The 22,059-nt window shown below is 45.3% G+C and overlaps 2 protein-coding genes across 14 annotated transcripts in view; one reads left to right on the forward strand and one right to left on the reverse strand.

The window, feature by feature from the left end:
• The window catches only part of surf4 (surfeit 4), a 24,447-nt gene extending 5,500 nt beyond the window's left edge, over positions 1-18,947 (reverse strand). The window contains exons 1-5 of one of the 9 annotated variants that reach the window (XM_069931590.1): positions 18,840-18,947; positions 1,616-1,802; positions 1,445-1,521; positions 619-662; positions 189-375 (exon numbers count right to left, since the gene is read on the reverse strand). In XM_069931590.1, the coding sequence (XP_069787691.1) occupies positions 189-375; positions 619-662; positions 1,445-1,521; positions 1,616-1,802; positions 18,840-18,920 (576 nt within the window). In that variant the 5' untranslated portion in view covers positions 18,921-18,947. The other 8 variants (XM_069931581.1, XM_069931619.1, XR_011355802.1 and 5 more) reach the window with 8 other exon arrangements.
• LOC138760602 (serine/threonine kinase-like domain-containing protein STKLD1) overlaps positions 18,753-22,059 on the forward strand; it is a 70,662-nt gene continuing 67,355 nt past the window's right edge. Inside the window, exons 1-2 of one of the 5 annotated variants that reach the window (XM_069931402.1) lie at positions 18,753-19,076; positions 19,346-19,432. In XM_069931402.1, coding sequence (XP_069787503.1) covers positions 19,059-19,076; positions 19,346-19,432 — 105 coding nt within the window. In that variant the 5' untranslated portion in view covers positions 18,753-19,058. Of the gene's footprint in view, positions 19,077-19,096; positions 19,433-22,059 lie in introns of those variants that run through there. The other 4 variants (XM_069931387.1, XM_069931370.1, XM_069931377.1 and 1 more) reach the window with 4 other exon arrangements.

Consider the following 22,059-nt stretch of genomic DNA (forward strand, 5'->3'; position numbering starts at 1 on the left):
GTAGCACAAATTCCAAATGTGGAATGAGAGAATCCCAGAAAAAAAAAGCTTTTGATGAACTGGTCACTTTAATACTGGACCACTCTTGAACTCTCGGCTTCTAAGCCTACTTAAGTTGTGACAGCATTGTGCTCTTTCAAATCTTGTGTCATATATACAATCAACATTGTCCTGGTGACCAGACTTACCGAGAAGAAACTGGAGTTGAAATGCAGCAAGGTCATGAACATCAGGATGAGCAGCACACGACCTCCAAGCTGCATGTACTGCTTTGGGGAACTCTCTTTGATTGTTGGAACACCAGCAAACATGCTTTTACCTTCTGAACGGGACTCAGCAAGCAATAGCAACAAGCCACCGCCAAGGGCAAGGTTCCTAAATCAGAGTAGAGAGGATCAGTGAATTAATCATTGGATATTGACACTTGAGGATCAACATAAAGTGGAAACTTACTTCCTGAAAATGTGTTAGATCATTCTCAGAATGTCAGCATTTATTCCCCAACCCACACTTGAAATGAAAAGGATGCAGTTTCATAGAAACATCGATAAGGTACATGCACGGGGGCCAGAGATGAGGATACAAAAATGTAGCGAACTGCATAGGTAAGAGACGCACCTCATCAGGAACTTCAGATCCCATAAAATGCTGTAAGCAATTGTCTGTAATCATATAAAAAGGGTAGTTAGTGTCTACCAACATGCTCCCACTGCAAATGATAAAGTATAACCCCCACAGAAAGGAACATCTCACGAGGGTACGTGGGGTAGGAATGGGCACATGTACTGTTTAGGTTATGAAGACCATCAAAAGCGAATAAAGATTTGCAAATTTTTATTCTGAAGTGGTGCAAGTCTGGGTAAATATTAGATCACACAGTAGTGTAGCAGGTAGACTTGGCTCACAGCTCCAGGAGCTGAAGTTTGATCACCTTCCTCTGTAGTGTTTGCACGACCTATCTGTGACCATGTGGGCTTCCCCTGGATGCTTTGGTTTCCTCCAACATTCTACTGGAGGTAGGTCGTAGTGCAATCAGCACAGGGGATCTGAGGTGGAACAGGTTGCACATGGGAAATGGGATTGTTCCAATAGCTGGCTTATTTACTGGGCCAAATAGCCTCCTGTTTCAATAGAGAACAAGTCAAACAGGTGAAATTGTGAAGCCACATGGAAGAGCAGGCTTGAAGAACTAAAGTTCTATTCCTCAGAAAGTTGTAGGGGACCTTCAGCCTCACACATCAATAGGTGAAATGGAGGGAGATACTCAACTGATTATTTTCTTTACACTCCGAAAGCGCCTGGAAATTTTGTTAGACCTCATCTCATGATTATGATACCAACGTGGTTGTGGAAGAGCATGGGATACTCTGGAACACTGGGGGTTATAATAAGGGCCCTCAGAAGAAAGTTAACAAAAACACCATTCACCATCTCAGTTGCTTACCTGTAATGCTATAATTCCAAACAGTCCAAAGCAGGCATGTTGTACAAAATTTCTACTTAATATCAGAATGCAGCCCCCTGGAGAAAGGAAAATAAAAAAAATCTAAATACTGGCAGATCAAAATATCAAATAGTATGGTAAAGATGAAAGGGGAAGTTTGTTGCCACTCACCTAATTGCCCAAATAGATTAATCAACACAAAACATGTAGCCAGGAAGTAGCCACAATTCCAAGTGACCTCAATGTAATCCCGCTGTTCATTCCACTGAAACCACATGCGAATTCCATCCTCCAAGAAAGTACTTATTAAACACAATCTGGCAAGATGTGGCAGGTATTGTTTGGTCATCCGCAAAAACTGGAGAAAACAATTAGAGAAAGGAATACATACAACAATACCCACTGACAGTCTTGTGGACACCATTAATAAAGCTCAATATACCTCAAGAGTTATACAGTGCAGAAATAAGCATACTAGTATTGTGGCCAGTGCAACTAAGCTTCCTGATGATACCGTTACCAGATGCAATCTCACATGCACCAAGACTGGAACCCAGTGTTGCCAGATGCAGTCTCACAAGCACCAAGGCCGGAACAAGACTGTAACCCAGTGTTATCAGATGCAGTCTCGCATGAACCAAGACTGAAACCCAGTGTTATCTGATGTAGTTTCGCATGCACCAAGACCAGAACCCAGTGTTATCAGATGTAGTCTCGCATGCACCAAAACCAAGTGTTATCAGATGTAGTCTAGCATGCACCAAGACTGAAACCCAGTGTTATTAGATGTAGTCTCGTATGCACCAAGACCGAAACCTAGTGTTATCAGATGTAGTCTCGCATGTACCAAGACTGAAACCCAGTGTTATCTGATGTAGTTTCGCATGCACCAAGACCGGAACCCAGTGTTATCAGATGTAGTTTCGCATGCACCAAGACCAGAACCCAGTGTTATCCGATGTAGTCTCGCATGCACCAAAACCGAAACCCAGTGTTATCTAATGTAGTCTCGCATGCACCAAGACCGAAACCCAGTGTTATCTAATGTAGTCTCGCATGCACCAAGATTGGAACCCAGTGTTATCAGGTGTAGTCTCGCATGCACCAAGATTGGAACCCAGTGTTATCAGATGTAGTCTCGCATGCACCAAGATTGGAACCCAGTGTTATCAGATGTAGTCTCGCATGCACCAAGACTGAAACCCAGTGTTATCAGATGTAGTCTTGTATGCACCAATACTGCAACCCAGTGCATTACAACAACAAAAATCTATGCATACCAGTATAGTAGACACCATACACAAAGAGAAACACTTGATATGTTGGATCTTCGATCTTTTACCGAACTGGCAAAGGGTCACAGTCCCAAATCATTTAATTTTCTTTCCATAGATTCTGCCCAATGTGCTGAATTTTCATGCATTTGCTTTTTATTTAAAATTTCCGTAACTTATTTTTTAAGAATGGCAGCACACATGGTTACAGTGACTACTCTGGCTCCTGAGAATGGTGCAATTTTTCATTCTGTTCATCTTCTCTATAAATCAAGAAACACTGATAAACGCAAGGAATACTAAAATCTGCAGGTCCAAATACTTATATTTATTTAAAATTATATTGAGCTCGCACATCCACAGTGGTCCAGAAAAACACTTTTGTATGCTTGTATGTGTACAGATGATAATAGTCTTGAACTTGGAAGGGTCCTGTATGTTTTCTTTAGAGTCAGTTGTAGAAGTATTTGCTTCAGTAACAATTTCAACAAATGCATGCTTGGAATCATACGTTCTACTTGGATCTGTGCAAGGAAAAAACTTGAGAATTCAAATGCATACATCTTACATTGCACAATGTATCCAGAGATTGCTCTCTGCTGGACAGAAATCCTAATACACCTCAATGATCAATTTAAGATTAAAAATTACCGTAATATGCTTTCACATTACCTCTTATTCTGTGGCCTCAAAGAAACATGCAGGATTTCGGTACCCATTGATACAGGTGTCCTCGCATTGTAGATGCAAAATCCTCTTTCCCTGCCTATCAACTTGTATTTGTAAGCAAAGAGAAGCTGGAGGGGCTCAGTGGATCAGAGAGCATTCACTAAGAAATGGTCAGTCAACATTTTGGATCGTGATCTTTTGTTGAGGCCCCATTCTCATAAAACTCTCATGAAAACATTCTCAGGAGACTGTGCCACGGCGGTGGTTAGATCAATCACATCATCATTGTTTACCACTGCTCAGATATATTGTTTGAGATTATGGGGAGTGATCGAAGTTTTCCAGGATCTGGTCACATCTTGACTTTGGGAACTCAATTTGGTGGTAGTCTTACAGCTAGAAAGAGTAAGGATTTAGTGAACCAAATGCCAAAGATTTTGAGCTCAGCCTCCAAAAGCATCCACACAAATACTGTAGCTCCAGCACAGACTTGGTCAAGAGGACTTGGTTCAGGGAGGAAGTAACATTGGTTGAAGAGTTTTCCAGTTATCATGCAGATTGGGTCCACTTCAGAGGGAAGTTTATTGGAGGTGAAATGCAGTCATGAAAAGGTTTGGGAAAAAGCACAAGCAAATTCTGCAGCCTAACTTCAGTGAAGCTAGATCATGGCTTGCATGCCATCGTGAGGCAAAGGTGTGATGTGGACACATTTTGTGAGTTGCAGTGATTAAGGAAAGTACTACACGATGCATCCTAGTTGACAGAAGCTTTTTAAAAAATACCTTGTTGATGCTGCTCCCTCCATTGCTCTCAAGTTGCGGTGTGAAGGTCAAGTGTACTGTCTCTCGAGATGGACAGAATACACTGTTATTTGGGGAGCAGCTCTTTGGCCATTGGGATAAGGCAGTTGAAGATTCTGGTGATGACTTTCCTTATGCCAAAACAGCAGGGAGATCTTTTTGTAGACATATTTGGGTTTTTTTCCCCTCTTAAATACAGACATTACAAAAGTCTCAGAGGTCCTCTTGTAGACGAGATTATGGATTTGTGTCTGAAATGCCAATTACTTTGTTTTAAGTTGAAATCCTTTCTGACATCTTGCCAGTCAGAAGAGGTAGCAAGGATGAATAGGCAGCTGCAGATTGGGATCAAGGGAACTTACGTCACAAATCAGGCAGTTTTTGAGGTACTCAATCCAGCAGTCATTGACTGCTGCTCTATCACTACAGAGTTAAGGGCCTTGATCGTGCTGAAGAACCAAGAACAGTAAAAACCCTGGTATCCGGTACCTATGGCGATTGGAGACGAGTGCATCAGTACCTGTGGAGATAAGCGTATTTTGTGGATGCTTGAGACTTACTTTTGGATAAACCAGAGGAGACAGCATTTATGTCATCATAAATTCATCGTGGTGCACAGATGTGACAGTCATGTCCTTGTCCTGCTCCCCCAACCTGCAACATCTGGCGATCAAGTGTCGCCCATTCTACCTGACAAGGGAGTTCACCACCACCATCCTGGTTACAGTTTACATTCCACCCCAGGCTAACGTCAGGCTGGCACTGGAGGGGCTGAACACTGTGATAAACAGCCATGCTGTTTATCAGCACATGCTGATGCCTTCCCAATCATTGTGGGAGACTTCAATCAGGCCAACCTGAAGAAGTCTCTGACAAATTACCACCAACACGTCACATGCGAGACCAAGGGATTCAACACACATGACCAACCATGAAAAATGCATACCAAACTATACCATGATCACACTTCAGCAAGTCTGATCACCTGGCTGTACTTTCACACCCGGCATACAGAGACCGAGGACCACAGCACCAGTGGTAAAGATGACGAAGGTATGGTTGAGGGAGGCAGAGTGTTTGCACAACTGGTGGACTGGAACATATTCAAGAACTCATCCATAGACTTGAATGAATATGCATCAAGATCTGCGTGGATGAGTGTGTGCTCACGTGCAAATACCAGGTGTTCCCCAACCAGAAGCCCTGGATGAATCAAAATCCAAATCTTCCGAGGGTGAGAGCAAAGGCATTTACGGCTGGGAATCAAGATCTTTACAAGGAGTCCAGGAATGACCTGCAGAGGGCCATCGCTGATGCAAAGTGGCAATTCCAGAGGAAGCTACAGACAGTTACATGCCAGCTATGGCAGGGATTGCAGACCATTGCAGCCTACAAAGTGAGGGCGAACACTATAGATGGCTGCAATGCTTCATTACCTGATGAGGTAACACCTTCTATGTCTGCTTTGAAAAGAACCAAACAGTGCCTATTAGAATTACTGAAAAGGCTTAGGATCCTGTGATATCTGTCTCAGAGGATGACGTCAGAACAATATTCAAGAGGGTGACCCCTTGCAAGGCATCAGGCCCTGACGACATACCTGGCAGGGTACTGAAAATCTGCACCAACCAACTAGCCAGAGTATTCACGGACATTTTCAACCTCTCATTGTGGGAGTCAGCGCATCAATCATCCCGGTATCCAAGAAGAGTAGCGTGGGCTGCCTCAACAACTACTGCCCAGTAGCACTAACTTCTACTGTGAAGAAATGCTTTGAGAAGCTGGTCATGGCCAGAATTAACATGTACCCAAGTAAAGATCTGGAACCCACTGCAGTTTGCCTATTGGCACAATTGCTCCACAGCAGATGCAACATCACTGGCTCTCTGCTCAGCTCTAGATCACCTTGAAAACAGCACTTCATACATATGGCTGCTCGTCATAGACTACAACTCAGCCTTCAAGACCATTACTCCCCCAGTGTGTGTTAAGAAGCTACAAACTTTAGGGCTCTATACCCTACTCTGCAACTGGATCCTTGACTTTCTCATTGGAAGACCACAGTCATACAAATTGGAAATAATGCCTCCTCCTCCTCCTCCTCACTGATTATCAACACAGATGCATATGAATATGTCCTCATCCCACTTCTCTATTTATTTCACACCCACAACTGTGTGGCCAGGCACAATTCCAATGCTATCTACAAGTTATTCCAACGCCATCTACACGTTAACTGATGACACCATAGTTGTCGGCAGAATCACGAACAGCATTGAGGAAGTGTACAGGAGGGAGATAGGTCCAATCATTGAATGGTCCAACGACAACCTTGCCCTCAACGTCAGCAAAACCAAGATGATTGTGGACTTCAGGAGGAAGTCAGGGGAACACGACTTATTGAGGGCTCAATAGCGGAGAGGGTTAAGAACTTCAAATTCCGTAGTGTCAACATCTCTGAAGATCTCTCCTGGAGCCTCCATATGGATGCAATTACAAAGAAAGCTTGCCAGTGGCTATACTTTGGTTTAAAGAGGTCGGAAGTCACCGAAGACTCTCGTAAGCTTAAACAGGTGTACTGTGGAGCGTATTCAGGCTGGTTACATCACTGACTGGAATGGTGGCACCAACTCTCAGGACAAGAAAAAACTCCAGAGGATTGTTAACTCGACCTGCGACATCACAGGCACCAGACTTCACTCCATTGACGACATCTACATGAGGTGGTGTCTTAGAAAAGCACCCTCTATCTTCAAAGACCCCCACCACTCAGGCCTTGCCCTCTTCACTCTGCTTCCATTCGGGAAAAGTTACAGGAGCCTAAAACGAGCACTCAGCAGCACAAGGACAACTTCTTCCCCGCTGCCATCAGATTCCTGAATAATCAATGAAGCAAAGACATTGCCTTACTTTTCGTGCACTCTTATTGTTATTATTTATAGAAATATCATGATGGCTGTAATATACATGTTTGCATTATGGTACTGCCACAAAACACTGAATTTCATGACTTGTTCATGACAATAAATCCTGATTCTGACATATGCCTGCATCAAGAGATAAAGTTTAAAAGACAAAAATACTGCACTGTACAAACTTCACTTTCATGAAGATATAAACTTTAAAGCATTTTACATTATTTTATTCACATTCTTTGAAACATTTAACCGTCGCTGTATCTGCAGGTTCCTCCCCCTCCACCAAGCCGCCCGAAAGACTAACATCATAGATAATTAACCCGCCCCCCCCCCACAAGTTTACAGATAAAGCCGCTGACTGGGACGATTCTTATTAAGCAGGGATAAGAAGATACTTTGAGAGAGTCACCCCAATGGCAAGCGGCAACAACCAAGTGGCTTCATCCTGGGCAAAGCCATTGCTGTTCACACTATTTTGATCAAAACAGCAGCACAATGAAGGCATTCCTCTGGGTGAATATTTGTTCTCATCTTCACCAAAGGTTTGTGTTACTTCAGAGAACATTTATTTTTATAATTTTAAACATATTTTTATCTATTATTTTATTCTCTTTTTAGTTATTTTGCTCAATTTTTTTTGCTGATTCCTTGAGACTGCCAGTTGCTTGAATTCTGGATCCCAAGGGTTTTATTGCTGTCAGTGAGTTGCTGCAACTTCTGCACATTTTTCACCCACTATCATCAGAGTCCTGAAACAGACACCTTCCTGCTGTGATTTCCAGGCAGACAGTGGGTGAGGGGGGGAAAATCAAACATATTCTCAAAATCTGGACTCACAGCAAATCAAACTGGATGAGGAACATTTGAAATGCCTCCAAGGACCTCAAATTCTTTCCCACAGAACACACAAAAGTAAACTCCACATGAAAGAGTGGTAGGAACAACCACTTCCCTTTTTATTCACCTGTTCTTTCAAGCAATGGATTCCCCAATTGCGGTAGAGTCCAAGGATTCTACATTGACATCAGCTGCCACCTCAGAACAATGAAATGGAGTGGGAATGTTATCTTCAATCACAAGGAACTACCCCTGCAGAGGTACATCATTCACTTTGTTGGAGCATTACAGAAAACAAGTAGAGAATCTTACAACTTTCCAAACAATCTATTAGTGTTAAATAAATAGGCTACAATTTTATTAAATCATAGCTTCTTGACATAAAGATATTTGGGAGCCAATCCTCTAATGTTATCAAGTGTAACTGCACAATTATGTAATTATATGAACTGGTGAGTAAACTACAATTTTGCTAAAAGTGAACAGAATATATTAATTTGTTAGACGCTCTTGATGTTCCATTTAATTTTTTCATCCACAGCGTGCATGCGCAACTCCTTGGGACTTTTGGGACAGCATCATCTTTGTGAAGAGCCGCAGGGATGGTTCCATGAGATAGTCCCTCTTCAGGGCTGTCTCCAGCAGGTCAAGGAAGAACTCCAATGGCTGGCTTCGTTGAAGAGGTAGGCCCAGGTTCTTTTTTCTGTTCGCATTTTTCTTTCAGTGTAGTTCAGTTTTTTATTTTTTCGGTGACATAATCATTAAATTTGCCAGTATTTTAAAAAGACTTTAAACTAACATTAATGGTAAAAAACTTTACTCAATTAACACTTTTTAAAATTAAAATCCCCAGGAGTCGTAAGGCAGCACTGTGTTTCCTCACGACTTCCCCTCTCCTTATGTTAATGCACCCATTAACTTCAGAGGTGTAGTAACAAATTACTACATTTAGTTTATTTTTTTATGAACTGCAGGGAATGTTAGCTTGCTGTTTGACAATAAATGGAGTTGTTCCATTCATTTACAACATACCACACCCAAACGATGAAAATGCCATTGGCAGGAAAGCTTCACAAGCCATTATCCTAAAGTGTTCTATTCGTCTCAAGCACCCTAAACTTTTTTTTATATAAAAACGAATTCCATCCAATTGAGTCATGGTGCATATTTGCATTGCTCACTCTTGAAAGGCCGAGAAATTATCAAGCAAACAAGCCTGGCTCAATCTATTAGATACCATTTTGATGAGATATTAATAAAAGCATTTTGTTTTCCGTTTCTGTCTTGTGGATAACATCACCATGTCAATTCTTGCTGCCTTGGAAAAGTAGCAAAAATACAAAAAGGTTCATCCCACCATTGTCACATTCTCTTCACCCTGCTCCATCTGGAAGAAGTTTTGTGTGACATCACATACCACCAGATTCAAGAAGTTTCGTTCCTGCCATTATCAGACTCCTGAATGATCCTCACACTAGAGAAATAATGTTGTCTTGCTCTGGACTAAGCTGATCTCTAACACTCTGTGGGTTTTTTTTTAAACTACTGTACTGTGGGTTGCCAAGCTGGACTGTTCACAAAATAGCCTTTGTCACAATAAACTTGAACTTGTTAGCAAGAACCACTGCATTGTGCTGAGCACTTAACCCAGTGGTTCTCAACCTTTTTCTTTCCACTCACATACCACTTTAAATAATCCTTAAGTCATAAGTGCTCTGTGATTAGTAAGGGATTGCTTAAGGTGGTATGTGGGTGGAAAGGTTGTCACTGCTCTTGATCCAATTGTTACTGAATATTTTGCTTGAGAAAAATTGTCATTGGCCCATTTCCTTTGGAGATGTAATACCGTGTAGATAAAGAGTCAATTAGGTACAATTAAAACAGTGGTTTTCAAACTTTTTCTTTCCACCCACATACCCTTACTAATCACAGACACTTACGACATAAAGAATACTTAAAGCAGTATGTGAGTGGAAAGAAAAAGGTTGAGAACCACTGATTTACCAAATCTCAGTTTGGCCTCCAAGTCAAACCAGATAAACACCGTGTGTGCAATGTCAAGAGAATAGTGGATTTACAAAAATGCTCTGTTCAGGGATGCACATGAATTTTTAAATGAATGCAAACAATTCATGAGCACAAATCTGACCAGCAACAGGAAGTTTTTTTTAAATATCCTGAGTCAATATTCATCCTTCAATCAACCTTAATGAAATCAGATTATCTGATTATTGCACATACAAATCAGCTGTAAACTCTAAATGCATGTCACTGGCTGAAAAACGATGTGAACTTGCATTGCTTGAGAAAGAGGTCAAGCCATTTCCACAAAGTAACAGGGAGGTTAACATTCTGCCGGAATTCATAACGGTCACTTAAGGAAAGACACTTTCTATCCTATTCCAATGAAACATTATTGAACCAAACGTTAACATTGATGCTTCTTGACCTGGGTACTTCCATCATTTTGCTCTTCAACATTCTATTCATATTTGTATCTTCAATATCTTGGTACACATTTGTTAACGAATCACGTCGCCACATCGTTACTGTGTCACAATAAAACAATACAGGACTTGGTGTAGAGATATAAACCGGAGTTTACAGCACTACTAAACTGGGAGAATGACATTACAATATGCTAACGTTGAGAATCTAACTGTAAAATTGGAGATCGGAGTTCACAAAGAACTTTATAACGTTTGATTTTACATGTAATTTATAAGGATCAAAACATGTTCCCTATATTGTTATCGCTGTCTACTGAACTACAATAATCCTTTAAATTTAACAATTATAATAATTTTTTTATTGATTATCGTCATCCTTAATATGAATAAGGAAGGAACGAGTTCTCAAAGCAAAATGGGGAGAATATAATTCTGTAGGGGTGGGGAGGGCGGTCGACCAAGAGATGGAGGCCGGCACGGCAGGGTCGTCTGGACCTGGGAGAGGTGAGATACGGCCTCTCAGGCTTTGGGAGGGGGAGGGGTCGACATTGTTGGGAGAACCTGGGAAGGGAGTCTAGGCTGATGGAAGAGACAAACTGAGGCCCTGGGGAACAGGCACTGCGGGAGATGGGCTGAATAAAGGGGTGAGAGTCAGGCTGAGGCCGGACGCTGCGAGGGGCAGGGGTGAGGCTGCTGGGGCCGGGAGGTCTAGGCTAGGAAGAGACTTTCGCAGCTTTTTGAATAAATCACGATCTCGTTTGAAGGCGCGCCGCCAGCTATGGGGTTGGTGTGGTATCCAAGGCCACTACCTGGTCAGCGATGTCCTCCGCCGCTCCCATGATATCTGTGTGACCCATGGCGCTGCTCCCGCCGCCCGGGATTCCCACTGTAAGTGGTACTCCTGGTCCAACTGAGCGGGCGGAGCCAATCTGTCTCCCACAACACACAGCGGCGCCACGCAGTGCCACGTCGGGGCTATGCAAAACAATAGGCGGGGCTATGTAAAACAGGAGGCGGGCGCGCGCTGTTGAAACAACTGGGCATGCGCCAGGGCGCCCAGTGTAACCACATGTCACACAGGAGATAGGACAGACGAAGTTGGATTTGGGCAGGCGATAGCAACGTACTCACAAGCTATGTAGCCATATAAGATAGATACATCCAATTTATTGTCAAAGTACATACTTTCTATCACATGCAACACTGAGATTTTTTTTCCTATGGGTAAGACAGAATTACCAATAATTGGCAGTGCAATAAACTGTACTCAATGTACATATCTAAACAAATAAAGAAATATAATCAAATTCTGCAGTAAAGAGGAAAGAATCAATTAAATGCATGAGTCCTTAAATGAGTCACTAATTAAGTTTGTTGTTGAGGATGGGTCGAGGCTTGTGGCAGATACCTCTTTTGCCTGCATCAGTGAGAACAGAGCATGTGATGTAAATCCTTGATGATTGCTGTCGCTCTAAAAAAGCAGTGCTCCCTGTAGATACTCTCAATGGTGGGAAGGATTCAGCCTGTGATATCCTGGGCTGTGTCCACTACCTTTTGCAGGGCTTTACGCTCGGGGGTATTTGTGTCCCCATATCAGAACATGATGCAACTGGTCAACACATTTTCCACCACATATCTGAAGAAGTTTGCCAGCAGAGTTTCACAGCACAAAAAATGAAAAGCTGGAGGGAGTAAGCAGGTCAGGTAGCAGGCATTGTTAGAGATGGTTTCAAATTAGGACACTAAGTTTAAGTTCACTCAAGTCAATTTAAGTTTCTTGTCATCTGATTGCACATGTACAACCTGACAAATTTGCATTCTCTGGTCATTAGTGCAAAACATGCAAGCAGGCAAACAAAACATGCAGGACAGCAAGATACATACCCCACCCAAAATAAACTTTACTCACCATAAATTATTTTCAAAATATAAAAAAAACATTGAAAGTCTTTTTCACATCAAAAGTGAAGGGAAGAAAGTTTAGGGTTAAGTTTTTTTTATACAGAGAATTGGTATGCCTGGAATGGATTGCCAGGGGTGGTGGTGGAAGCTGGAAAAATTGGGGGCATTTAAAAGGTACATGGATGAAAGAAAAATAGAGGGTTACAAGTAGGAAGGGATAAATAATGCTAAGTAATTCAATTTAAACAAATTATCCAAATTTTTATCAATTTTAATTTCAAAATATTTAATTGGATTTTGTGTCCATTTAAATTGACCAATTTCCTTTTAGCAACCATAATCCCCCTCAACTAATAGCATAATTTCACTTTTATCCCAATTGATTTTCTAACCAGATATTTCTCCATAATCTTTAACTTCTTATAAATTGAACTTAATTAATTTTCAGGATCTGTTATATAAATTAAAACATCATCAGCAGAAATAATAGTCTTAAATTCCTCACTATTAACTTTAATATTATTATCTTGACTTATTAATTGTAGTAATGGTTCAATTGCCAAAAGAAATAATGCTGGAGATAAAGATCTAGTTAATGAAAAAGGAGAAGAAATTTGTCTATTAATGACCACTCTAGCCAGAGGGTTTTTAAATAAAGTCTTAAACCAATTAACCATGTTGATGAACTTGGGGAGGCATCCAAGGCGCTCTAGTATTTGCTAAAGCCCTTTCCTGCTCACGGTGTCAAAGCTGTCTGAGGGCAAACACCATGTCAGTAGTTCCGTTTGCGCGAAAGCCACACTGTGATTCTGGGAGGACATTTTCGGCGACACTAGGTATTAGTCTATTAAGGAGAATCCTAGCGAAGATTTTGCCTGCAATGGACAGCAGCGTGATTCCCCTGTAGTTTGAGCAGTCTGATTTCTTGCCTTTGTTTTTGAACAGGGTGATGATAATGGCATCACGAAGGTCCTGAGGCAGCTTTCCTTGGTCCAGGCAGAGCATGAAAAACTCATGCAGTTTGGTATGCAGAGCTTTGCCGCCAGCCTTCCAGACCTCTGGGGGGATTCCATCCATACCTGCTGCTTTGCCATTTTTCAGTTGTTCAATTGTCTTATATGCCTCTTCCCAGGTAAGAACCTCATCCAGCTCGAGACTCGAGGGTTGTTGAGGGAGCTGGAGCAGGGCGGATTCTTGGACTGAGCAGTTGGCACTGAAAAGGGATTGGAAGTGTTCTGACCATCGATTGAGGATGGAGATCTTGTCGCTGAGGAGGACTTCGCCGTCTGAGCTGCACAGAGGGCTTTGGACTTGGGGTGAGGGGCCGTACACTGCCTTTAGTGTCTCATAAAAACCCCTGAAGTCGCCAATGTCGGTGCTAAGCTGGGTTCGTTTGGCGAGGCTAGTCCACCACTCATTTTGGATCTCCCGGAGTTTGCACTGAAGATGGCTGCATGCGAGATGGAAGGCTCATTTTTTCTCTGGCCAGGAAGGCTTTGCAAGGTGAGCCTGGTGGGCAGATCGCTTCTTTACCAGCAGCTCCTGGATTTCCTGGTTGTTTTCGTCAAACCAGTTCTTGTTTTTACTGGAGGAGAAGCCCAGTACCTCTTCAGTGGACTGCAGTATGGCTGTTTTCAGCTGATCCCAGAGGGCTTCAGGAGACGTGTCCGTGAGGCAGTTTGCATCCTCGAGCTTTGCTTTGAGGTTTGCCTGGAAGTTTCCTCTCACTACGTCTGACTGCAAGTTTCTAACATTGAACCTCTTTCTGGGAGCTCCACTGTTCTTGAAGTTTGGCTTGAAGTGAAGGTTGAGCTTGCAGTGAACAAGCCGGTGGTCAGTATGGCATTCCGTACTGGGCATGACCCTGGTGTGGAGCACATCTCGTTTGTCTCTTCCTCGCACCAGAACGTAGTCCAGGAGGTGCCAGTGTTTGGATCGGGGATGCATCCAGGTAGTCTTCAGGCTCTCCTTCTGCTGGAAAAGGGTGTTAGTAATGACAAGCTGCTGTTCTGTGCAGAGTTCCAACAGGAGGCGCCCGTTGTCATTGCACTTGCCGACACTATGCTTGCCGAGGATCCCTGGCCAGGTTTCTGAGTCTTTGCCGACGCGAGCGTTGAAGTCGCCAAGGATGACAACCTTGTCGTCTGTAGGGGTGCGTTGGATGAGGTTGCGCAGATCAGTGTAGAACTTGTCCTTTTCTGCTGGTTCCGCCTGAAGGGTTGGAGCATAGACACTGATGAGGGTGATGCGTCGCTTGTTTTGAAGGAGGAGTCGTATGGACCTCTTCAGCATGATGCCGAAACAAGCCATGAAAGACCTCAACAATGAAGACGCTGTTTACATCCGGTACCGCACGGATGGCAGTCTCTTCAATCTGAGGCGCCTGCAAGCTCACACCAAAACACAAGAGCAACTTGTCCGTGAATTACTCTTTGCAGACGATGCCGCTTTAGTTGCCCATTCAGAGCCAGCTCTCCAGCACATGACGTCCTGTTTTGCAGAAACTGCCAAAATGTTTGGCCTGGAAGTCAGCCTGAAGAAAACTGAGGTCCTCCATCAGCCAGCACCCCACCATGACTACCAGCCCCCCCACATCTCCTTTTGGCACACAGAACTCAAAACAGTCAACCAGTTTACTTACCTCGGCTGCACCATTTCATCTGATGCAAGGATTGACAAAGAGATAGACAACAGACTCGCCAAGGCAAATAGCGCCTTTGGAAGATTACACAAAAGAGTCTGGAAAAACAACCACCTGAAGAAACACACAAAGATCAGCGTGTACAGAGCCGTTGTCATACCCACACTCCTGTTCGGCTCCGAATCATGGGTCCTCTACCGGCATCACCTACAGCTCCTAGAACGCTTCCACCAGCGTTGTCTCCGCTCCATCCTCAACATCCATTGGAGCGCTTTCATCCCTAACGTCGAAGTACTTGAGATGGCAGAGGTCGACAGCATCGAGTCCACACTGCTGAAGATCCAACTGCGCTGGGCAGGTCACATCTCCAGAATGGAGGTCCATCGCCTTCCCAAGATCGTATTATATGGCGAGCTCTCCACTGGCCACCGTGACAGAGGTGCACCAAAGAAAAGGTACAAGGACTGCCTGAAGAAATCTCTTGGTGCCTGCCACATTGACCACCGCCAGTGGGCTGATATCGCCTCAAACCGTGCATCTTGGCGCCTCACAGTTCGGCGGGCAGCAACCTCCTTTGAAGAAGACCGCAGAGCCCACCTCACTGACAAAAGGCAAAGGAGGAAAAACCCAACACCCAACCCCAACCAACCAATTTTCCCCTGCAGCCGCTGCAACCGTGTCTGCCTGTCCCGCATCGGACTTGTCAGCCACAAACGAGCCTGCAGCTGACGTGGACTTTTACCCCCTCCATAAATCTTCGTCCGCGAAGCCAAGCCAAAGAAAAGAGAAATTTTTTTCCACTACCAATAACTGGTAATTAAAAAAGAACCTCAGGGTTGTATGTAATATCGTGTATGTGTTCTGACAATAAATCTGAATCTAAACCTCCAAAACTACACACCCTCCTGCCCAGTCCAGGATGAACTGGGCAGGAGGCTCAAGGCACTTTTCTTCAACTCCTAGTTCCAAACTCCCAAAGGATTAGGAAGTGATCAACACCAGAGGCCTATTTGGGAGTCCTGCTCACCATCAGCCCCCTTATATCATGGACCCAATATCTGGTTCCCCAAAGTAGCCTGTGGCCTCGTGTGAGGCTTTTGGTCTGCTGCAGAAGTTTCCTTCTCAATAGGGTTTCTCCAAGACTCCTCCATCTTACTGGGATGTTGGGGGTGGAAGAACAGGGATCTTCTCCCACACCAATGCCCTGTACCATCTACTGCTTCCTGGGAAACTGCAGCCCTCAAAGTCAGGGCTGCCAAACATGGACACCAGCCATCCAAGGATCTTCATTTCCCCATTCTACAAGCAATTTAAAGCTACATGGTAGTCAGGCAGTAGGGCCCCACAGAGGAGCAATGAAATCTCTTCTTCTTTTACCTCCGAGCTTACTTCCATGACTATGTCTCTCCACCCCGCGCTCCCCACCCCCCCTTCCCACCCAAGATCCTTTCTCCTGCTTCAAGCCCTTTTCCTCCCCTGGACACTTTGTCCTGTTCAGCTCCCCTCTCTGGACCATTTTATTTCCACCAAGACGTCAACAGTCTCAACTTTACCACCACCCCCCCCCTATATTCCAACCTTACCTCCTTATAACACTCTGCCTTCCACTTCCAACCTCACCATCCAACCTACACATAAAGGTGGTGCAGTTGTGGTCTGGCACACTGACCTCTACCTTGCTGAGGCCAGACGACAGTTCTCAGACACCTCCTCCTATCGACCCCTCCCACAGGACCCCACCACTACACATCAAGCCACTATCTCTAACCTCATCACCTCTGGTCACCTCCCTTCCACGGCGGCCAACCTCATTCTCTCCTACCCATACACTGCCTGTTTCTACCTTCTACCCAAGGTGAACTAACCTAACCATATAGGTAGACCATTGTTCCTGCCTGATTTTGCTCCATCCATCTAGTTTCCTTTTATCTTGACTCTCTTTTCTCCCCTGTTTCAATCCCTCCCCATCTACATTTGCAGCATGTCACACGCCCTCAATCTCCTCAATGATTTCAAATTCCCCGAACCAGACTGCTTCATCTTCATGATGGACGTCCAATCCCTTTATACCTTCATCCCCCACAAAAAAAAGTCTGAAAGCACTTTGCTTCTTCCTGGACCAAAGACCTGACCAGTCACCCTCCTCTGTCTGGCAGAATTTGTCCTCACTCTCAACAACTTCTCCTTTAACTCATCTCACTTCCTCCAAATCAAAGGAGTAGCCATAGGTACCCACATTGGTCACAGCTACACCTGTCTATTTGTGGACTTTTTGGAGCAATCCATGCTTCAAGCCTATAAAGGGAGGACCCTCAACTCTCTTCCAGTAAATCAACAACTATATCGGGAATGCCTTATGCACCCGCGATGAGTTTGTCAACTTCATCCACTTCGTGGCCAACTTCCACCCTTATTTCAAACTCACCTGGTGCATCTCCAATAACACTCTACATTTCCTGGATCTCTCAGTCTTCATCTCGGGAGACAAGCTTTCCACTGATATATATACTACAAACCCTCTGACTCCCACAAATACCATGACTACATTTACTCACACGCTATCCTCTGCAAGGATTCCATCCCCTTTTCTCAATTTCTCTGTCTCTGCTGCATCAATACCCCTGAGTATAAAGCCCTCCAGCACACTTTCCACCACACCTCTAGAAATTTGCCAAAGTTTCTGGAGTCATACCAAACCGCCACAAACTTCTGAGGAAGTAGAAGCACTGATGTGCTTTCTGCATGATGCCATTCGTATGTTGGGTCCAGGAAAGATCCTCCAAGATGAGGTCTTCCAGTCCAGATCTTCCAAAATGTCTGCCTTCTTTCACACTATCCTCCACCACTATCGACTCAGCCTTCACTCTATTTCCCGCTCATCTGTCCTGGCCCCCTCTACCCAAGACTCAACAAATATAGAATCCCACTCATCCTCACCTACCATTCCACCAGCCTCCACATCCAACGCACAATTTCCGACACACAACAGGATCACACCACCAGACACATTTTTCTTTTTCCTCCCCACTCAGCCCACAGGGACCGCTCCCTCTGTGATTCCCTCGTGCACTCATCCCTCCCCACCTATCAACCCCCCCCCCCCACAGGCATCTTCCCCTGTGGCCGCAGGAGGTACAAGACTTGCACCCACACCTCCTCCCTCACCAAAAATCTGGGGCCTCAAACAGACCTTTCAAGTAAAGCAACTTTACTGCATCTGGTGTTCCCTTTGTGGCATTCTCTACAGTCGCCTATTGGGAAGTCGCTTTGCTGAGCACCTCCTCTCTGACCGCATTGATAACGTCCTCCTAGTAGCCAACCTTTCCAATTCTGAATCACACACCCAGACTCACATGGCTTGATGTACTATCCCACCCTGACCCCCTGCAGATTGGAGGAACGGCACCTTATTTTCCATCTGGGCACTTCTCCAACCAGGTGGCATTAACATGGACTTCTCTACTTCCACTCTATCCGCAACAATCCCAACCTCACCATCCAACCTGCCTTGGGCTTGCCTTCCCCCCCCCTCTTTCCTGTATTTCCAGTTGTCCTCTCCTCCCCCCCACCCCCCCCCCCACTCCACTGATCAACTTGGACCTTGATGAAGGGCTCCAGCCTGAAATGTCAGTTATGTATCTTAACCTTGGGGCTACATCAGAAAGGTGGAAAACCGTTTGACCTGCTGAGCTGCTCCCGCATGTTGTGGTTTTGCTTCAAGCACGGTGTCTGCAGAATTTATTTCTTGAAGTGCCACTCTCCGTTCTTCCTGGGAATTCATTCCAAGACTATGCCAAATATCAACTGGCCAACGTTGAAGAATCGCCTTCTTTTTCATTCACAGAGCGGAGCTGAAAGATAAATGACCTCGACTTGACTCTCCTCAACCACGCAGCGCACCCACCTCGCTGGCCCGTTGACCGCGCTCCCTCCACGCGCGTGCGCAGTGGCGAAGCCCCACACGAGGCTGGGAAGGGCTGGACATGCCGATCTTCAGCAACTCGCTTCGAACGTCACGGGGAGTCAACGAGATTGGGGAAGTTTTCAAACGGTTTTCCCCGCCGCGCCGGCCCGCGCGTTGCCATGGCGACGGGTAAACAAGCGGCAGGGCGCTTCCGGCTCGATGGCGAACCGTTACGAGGTAAAAGGTGGTGGGGGGGTGGGGGGGAGATCTGGAGCGGGCAGGATTGCCGGAGGAACTTGGTGGGTCGGGCAAGATCCACGGGTTGGCCAGCCTTTCGGGCTTGAGACTGACCCAGGGATGCTGCTGACCCCCGGCAACCTGTCCCAAGTCAACGAGCCCACCCTTTACTTTCATCCCATTTCTCAGAAAACAATCTGGGCCTTCGCAGATGTCTTGGATAATAAACGGTTATTGCTAATAATTCCTCTTGTTTTTGACTATTCAAGTTGCTGAGAACAATTTCGAAAGATTGTTACGGGGTTCTGCAGATGATGAGAGACGTGAAAGAGAGCAGGACAGTTGCTGTAAAGATGGTAAGGCTCGCGTTTCCAGAGTGGGGAAGAGCAGAGCATGGGGCCCACTGAGTCTGCTCCATGTGTTCAGTTGGAGTCCCAGTGATTTTCACCCCCCCCCCCCCCCAACTCACTCACATACCACCTTAGGTATTCCTTACTATATTACAATGTAGGATGCCAGAGGTGGCCAAACATGTCATAAACTTCAGTTGTTTGGGAGGCAGGACACATGAAAAATATTACATTGTAGTCGCATGAGGCACACAGCGAGCGAAAGAACCAGAGTCGAAGGTGAGTTAAACCTGGACTGACAACCACACCAGCAGTGTGAGTAAAAGACTGCTTTAATAAACTATTATCAAGAAAACTGAGGTCCTCCATCAGCCAGCTCCCCACCATGACCCATCTCCATCGGGCACACACAACTCAAAACGGTCAACCAGTTTACCTATCTCGGCTGCACCATTTCATCGGATGCAAGGATCGACAACGAGATAGACAACAGACTCGCCAAGGCAAATAGCGCCTTTGGAAGACTACACAAAAGAGTCTGGAAAAACAACCAACTGAAATTCCTCACAAAGACTAGCGTATACAGAGCTGTTGTCATACCCACACTCCTGTTCGGCTCCGAATCATGGGTCCTCTACCGGCATCACCTACGGCTCCTAGAACGCTTCCACCAGCGTTGTCTCCGCTCCATCCTCAACATTCATTGGAGTGACTTCATCTCCAACATCGAAGTACTCGAGATGGCAGAGGCCGACAGCATCGAATCCACACTGCTGAAGATCCAACTGCGCTGGGCAGGTCACATCTCCAGAATGGAGGTCCATCGCCTTCCCAAGATCGTGTTATATGGCGAGCTCTCCACTGGCCACCGTGACAGAGGTGCACCAAAGAAGAGGTACAAGGACTGCCTAAAGAAAGCTCTTGGTGCCTGCCACATTGACCACCGCCAGTGGGCTGATATTGCCTCCAACCGTGCATCTTGGCACCTCACAGTTCGGCGGGCAGCAACCTCCTTTGAAGAAGACAGCAGAGCCCACCTCACTGACAAAAGACAAAGGAGGAAAAACCCAACACCCAACCCCAACCAACCAATTTTCCCTTGCAACCGCTGCAGCCTGTTCCGCATCGGACTTGTCAGCCACAAACGAGCCTGCAGCTGACGTGGACATTACCCCTCCATAAATCTTCGTCCGCGAAGCCAAGCCAAAGAAAGAATGTACACTCAGAGGTCTTGTCTCTCTTCAAGACGAACCTGGAAGGCGAGACTGTAGCTCTGGACTGCTTTATATATAAGGTCACCGGGATGACCCCTGGGTCATATCACCACATTCACCCCCCCTTAAAAAATTATTATTCTACCCCCCCCCCCACCCCATTCTCCTTTGCTTGTTTGTAAGTTCATGTCCAAAATTTTTCATGGTTTCCGTTGCCTTCTGGACCTCCTTAGTAGTGGTATAGGGGTGGGGAGTGCAGTCTGCCTCTCGGCCTTTCTTGTTGGAAGTGTTGGAGTGGGAAGGACTAGATGGCCATGTGGTCATGTGGGCTGGGAATCCTCTTGTATGGAATTAGGTCCCGCCATCAAGTCTAGGATGGTGATATTTTGTGGGGCAGGTATACCCAGGGTCCTGATTTTCAGGTGGGTAGTATAGTCCTCTGCGGTGACTCGATGGACGACTGTTCTAGTGACTGCTGCTGCGCTCCTTGTTGATCCATAGAGATCTGTGTTTCCTCCGCGTTGTTCACACATCCGGCCGGCGCAAGATCCCTGGTGGCCACCGAGTCTTCTCTTCCATCTGGGAATGTGTTGAAGGCGTACTGAGGGTTCGCGTGCCTCAACTCCACTTGATCCACCAGTGGATCCGCGTTGTGGGGTCTGCAGTGCTTCTGGAGAAGAACAGGTCCCGGTGTCATCATCCATTTAGGCAGCACTGTGCCCCTCATGGCTTTCCTTGTGAAATAAAGATACGTTCATGTGGGGTCATGTTAGTGGCAGTACACAACAAAGAACGTATAGAGTGTAGGGCTTCTGGCAGCACTTCTTGCCATCTAGTAACAGGCAGGTCTTTTGCTTTTAAAGTCAAGAGGACTGTTTTCCAGATAGTGGCATTTTCCCTTTTGACTTGTCCATTCCCCCTGGGATTGTAGCTTGTAGTGCAGCTGGTAGCAATCCCTCTCTAGTGCAGGTACTGCTGTACTTCTGTGCTCATGAATGCAGCACCCCTCTCTGTGTGTATGTAGTTTGGGTACCCAAATATGCTGAAGATGGGTTGGAAGTATTTTATAACAGTGGCTGCTGATACATCAGAACACGGGATTGTGAAGAGGAAATGGGAATATTCATCTATTATGTTTAGGAAATAGACATTTCTATTATTGGATGGGAGCGGGCCTTTAAAATCGAGTCTGAGGCACTCAAAAGGTTTAGTAGTTTTTATCAGGGTGGCTTTGTCTGGCCGGTAAAATTGCTGTTTGTATTCCACGCAGATGGGGCAGCTCTTGTTCACTCACCTCACTTCCTCTACTGAAAATGGGAGGTTTTGGGTTTTAATGAAGTGAAACAATCTAGCGACCCCCAGGTGGCCCAGCTCATTGTGCAAGCTCTGCATCTGGAACGTGTGGTTAAGGATGGGACA

The sequence above is a fragment of the Narcine bancroftii genome, chromosome 1, assembly GCF_036971445.1.
Source record: "Narcine bancroftii isolate sNarBan1 chromosome 1, sNarBan1.hap1, whole genome shotgun sequence".
NCBI lineage: Eukaryota > Metazoa > Chordata > Chondrichthyes > Torpediniformes > Narcinidae > Narcine > Narcine bancroftii.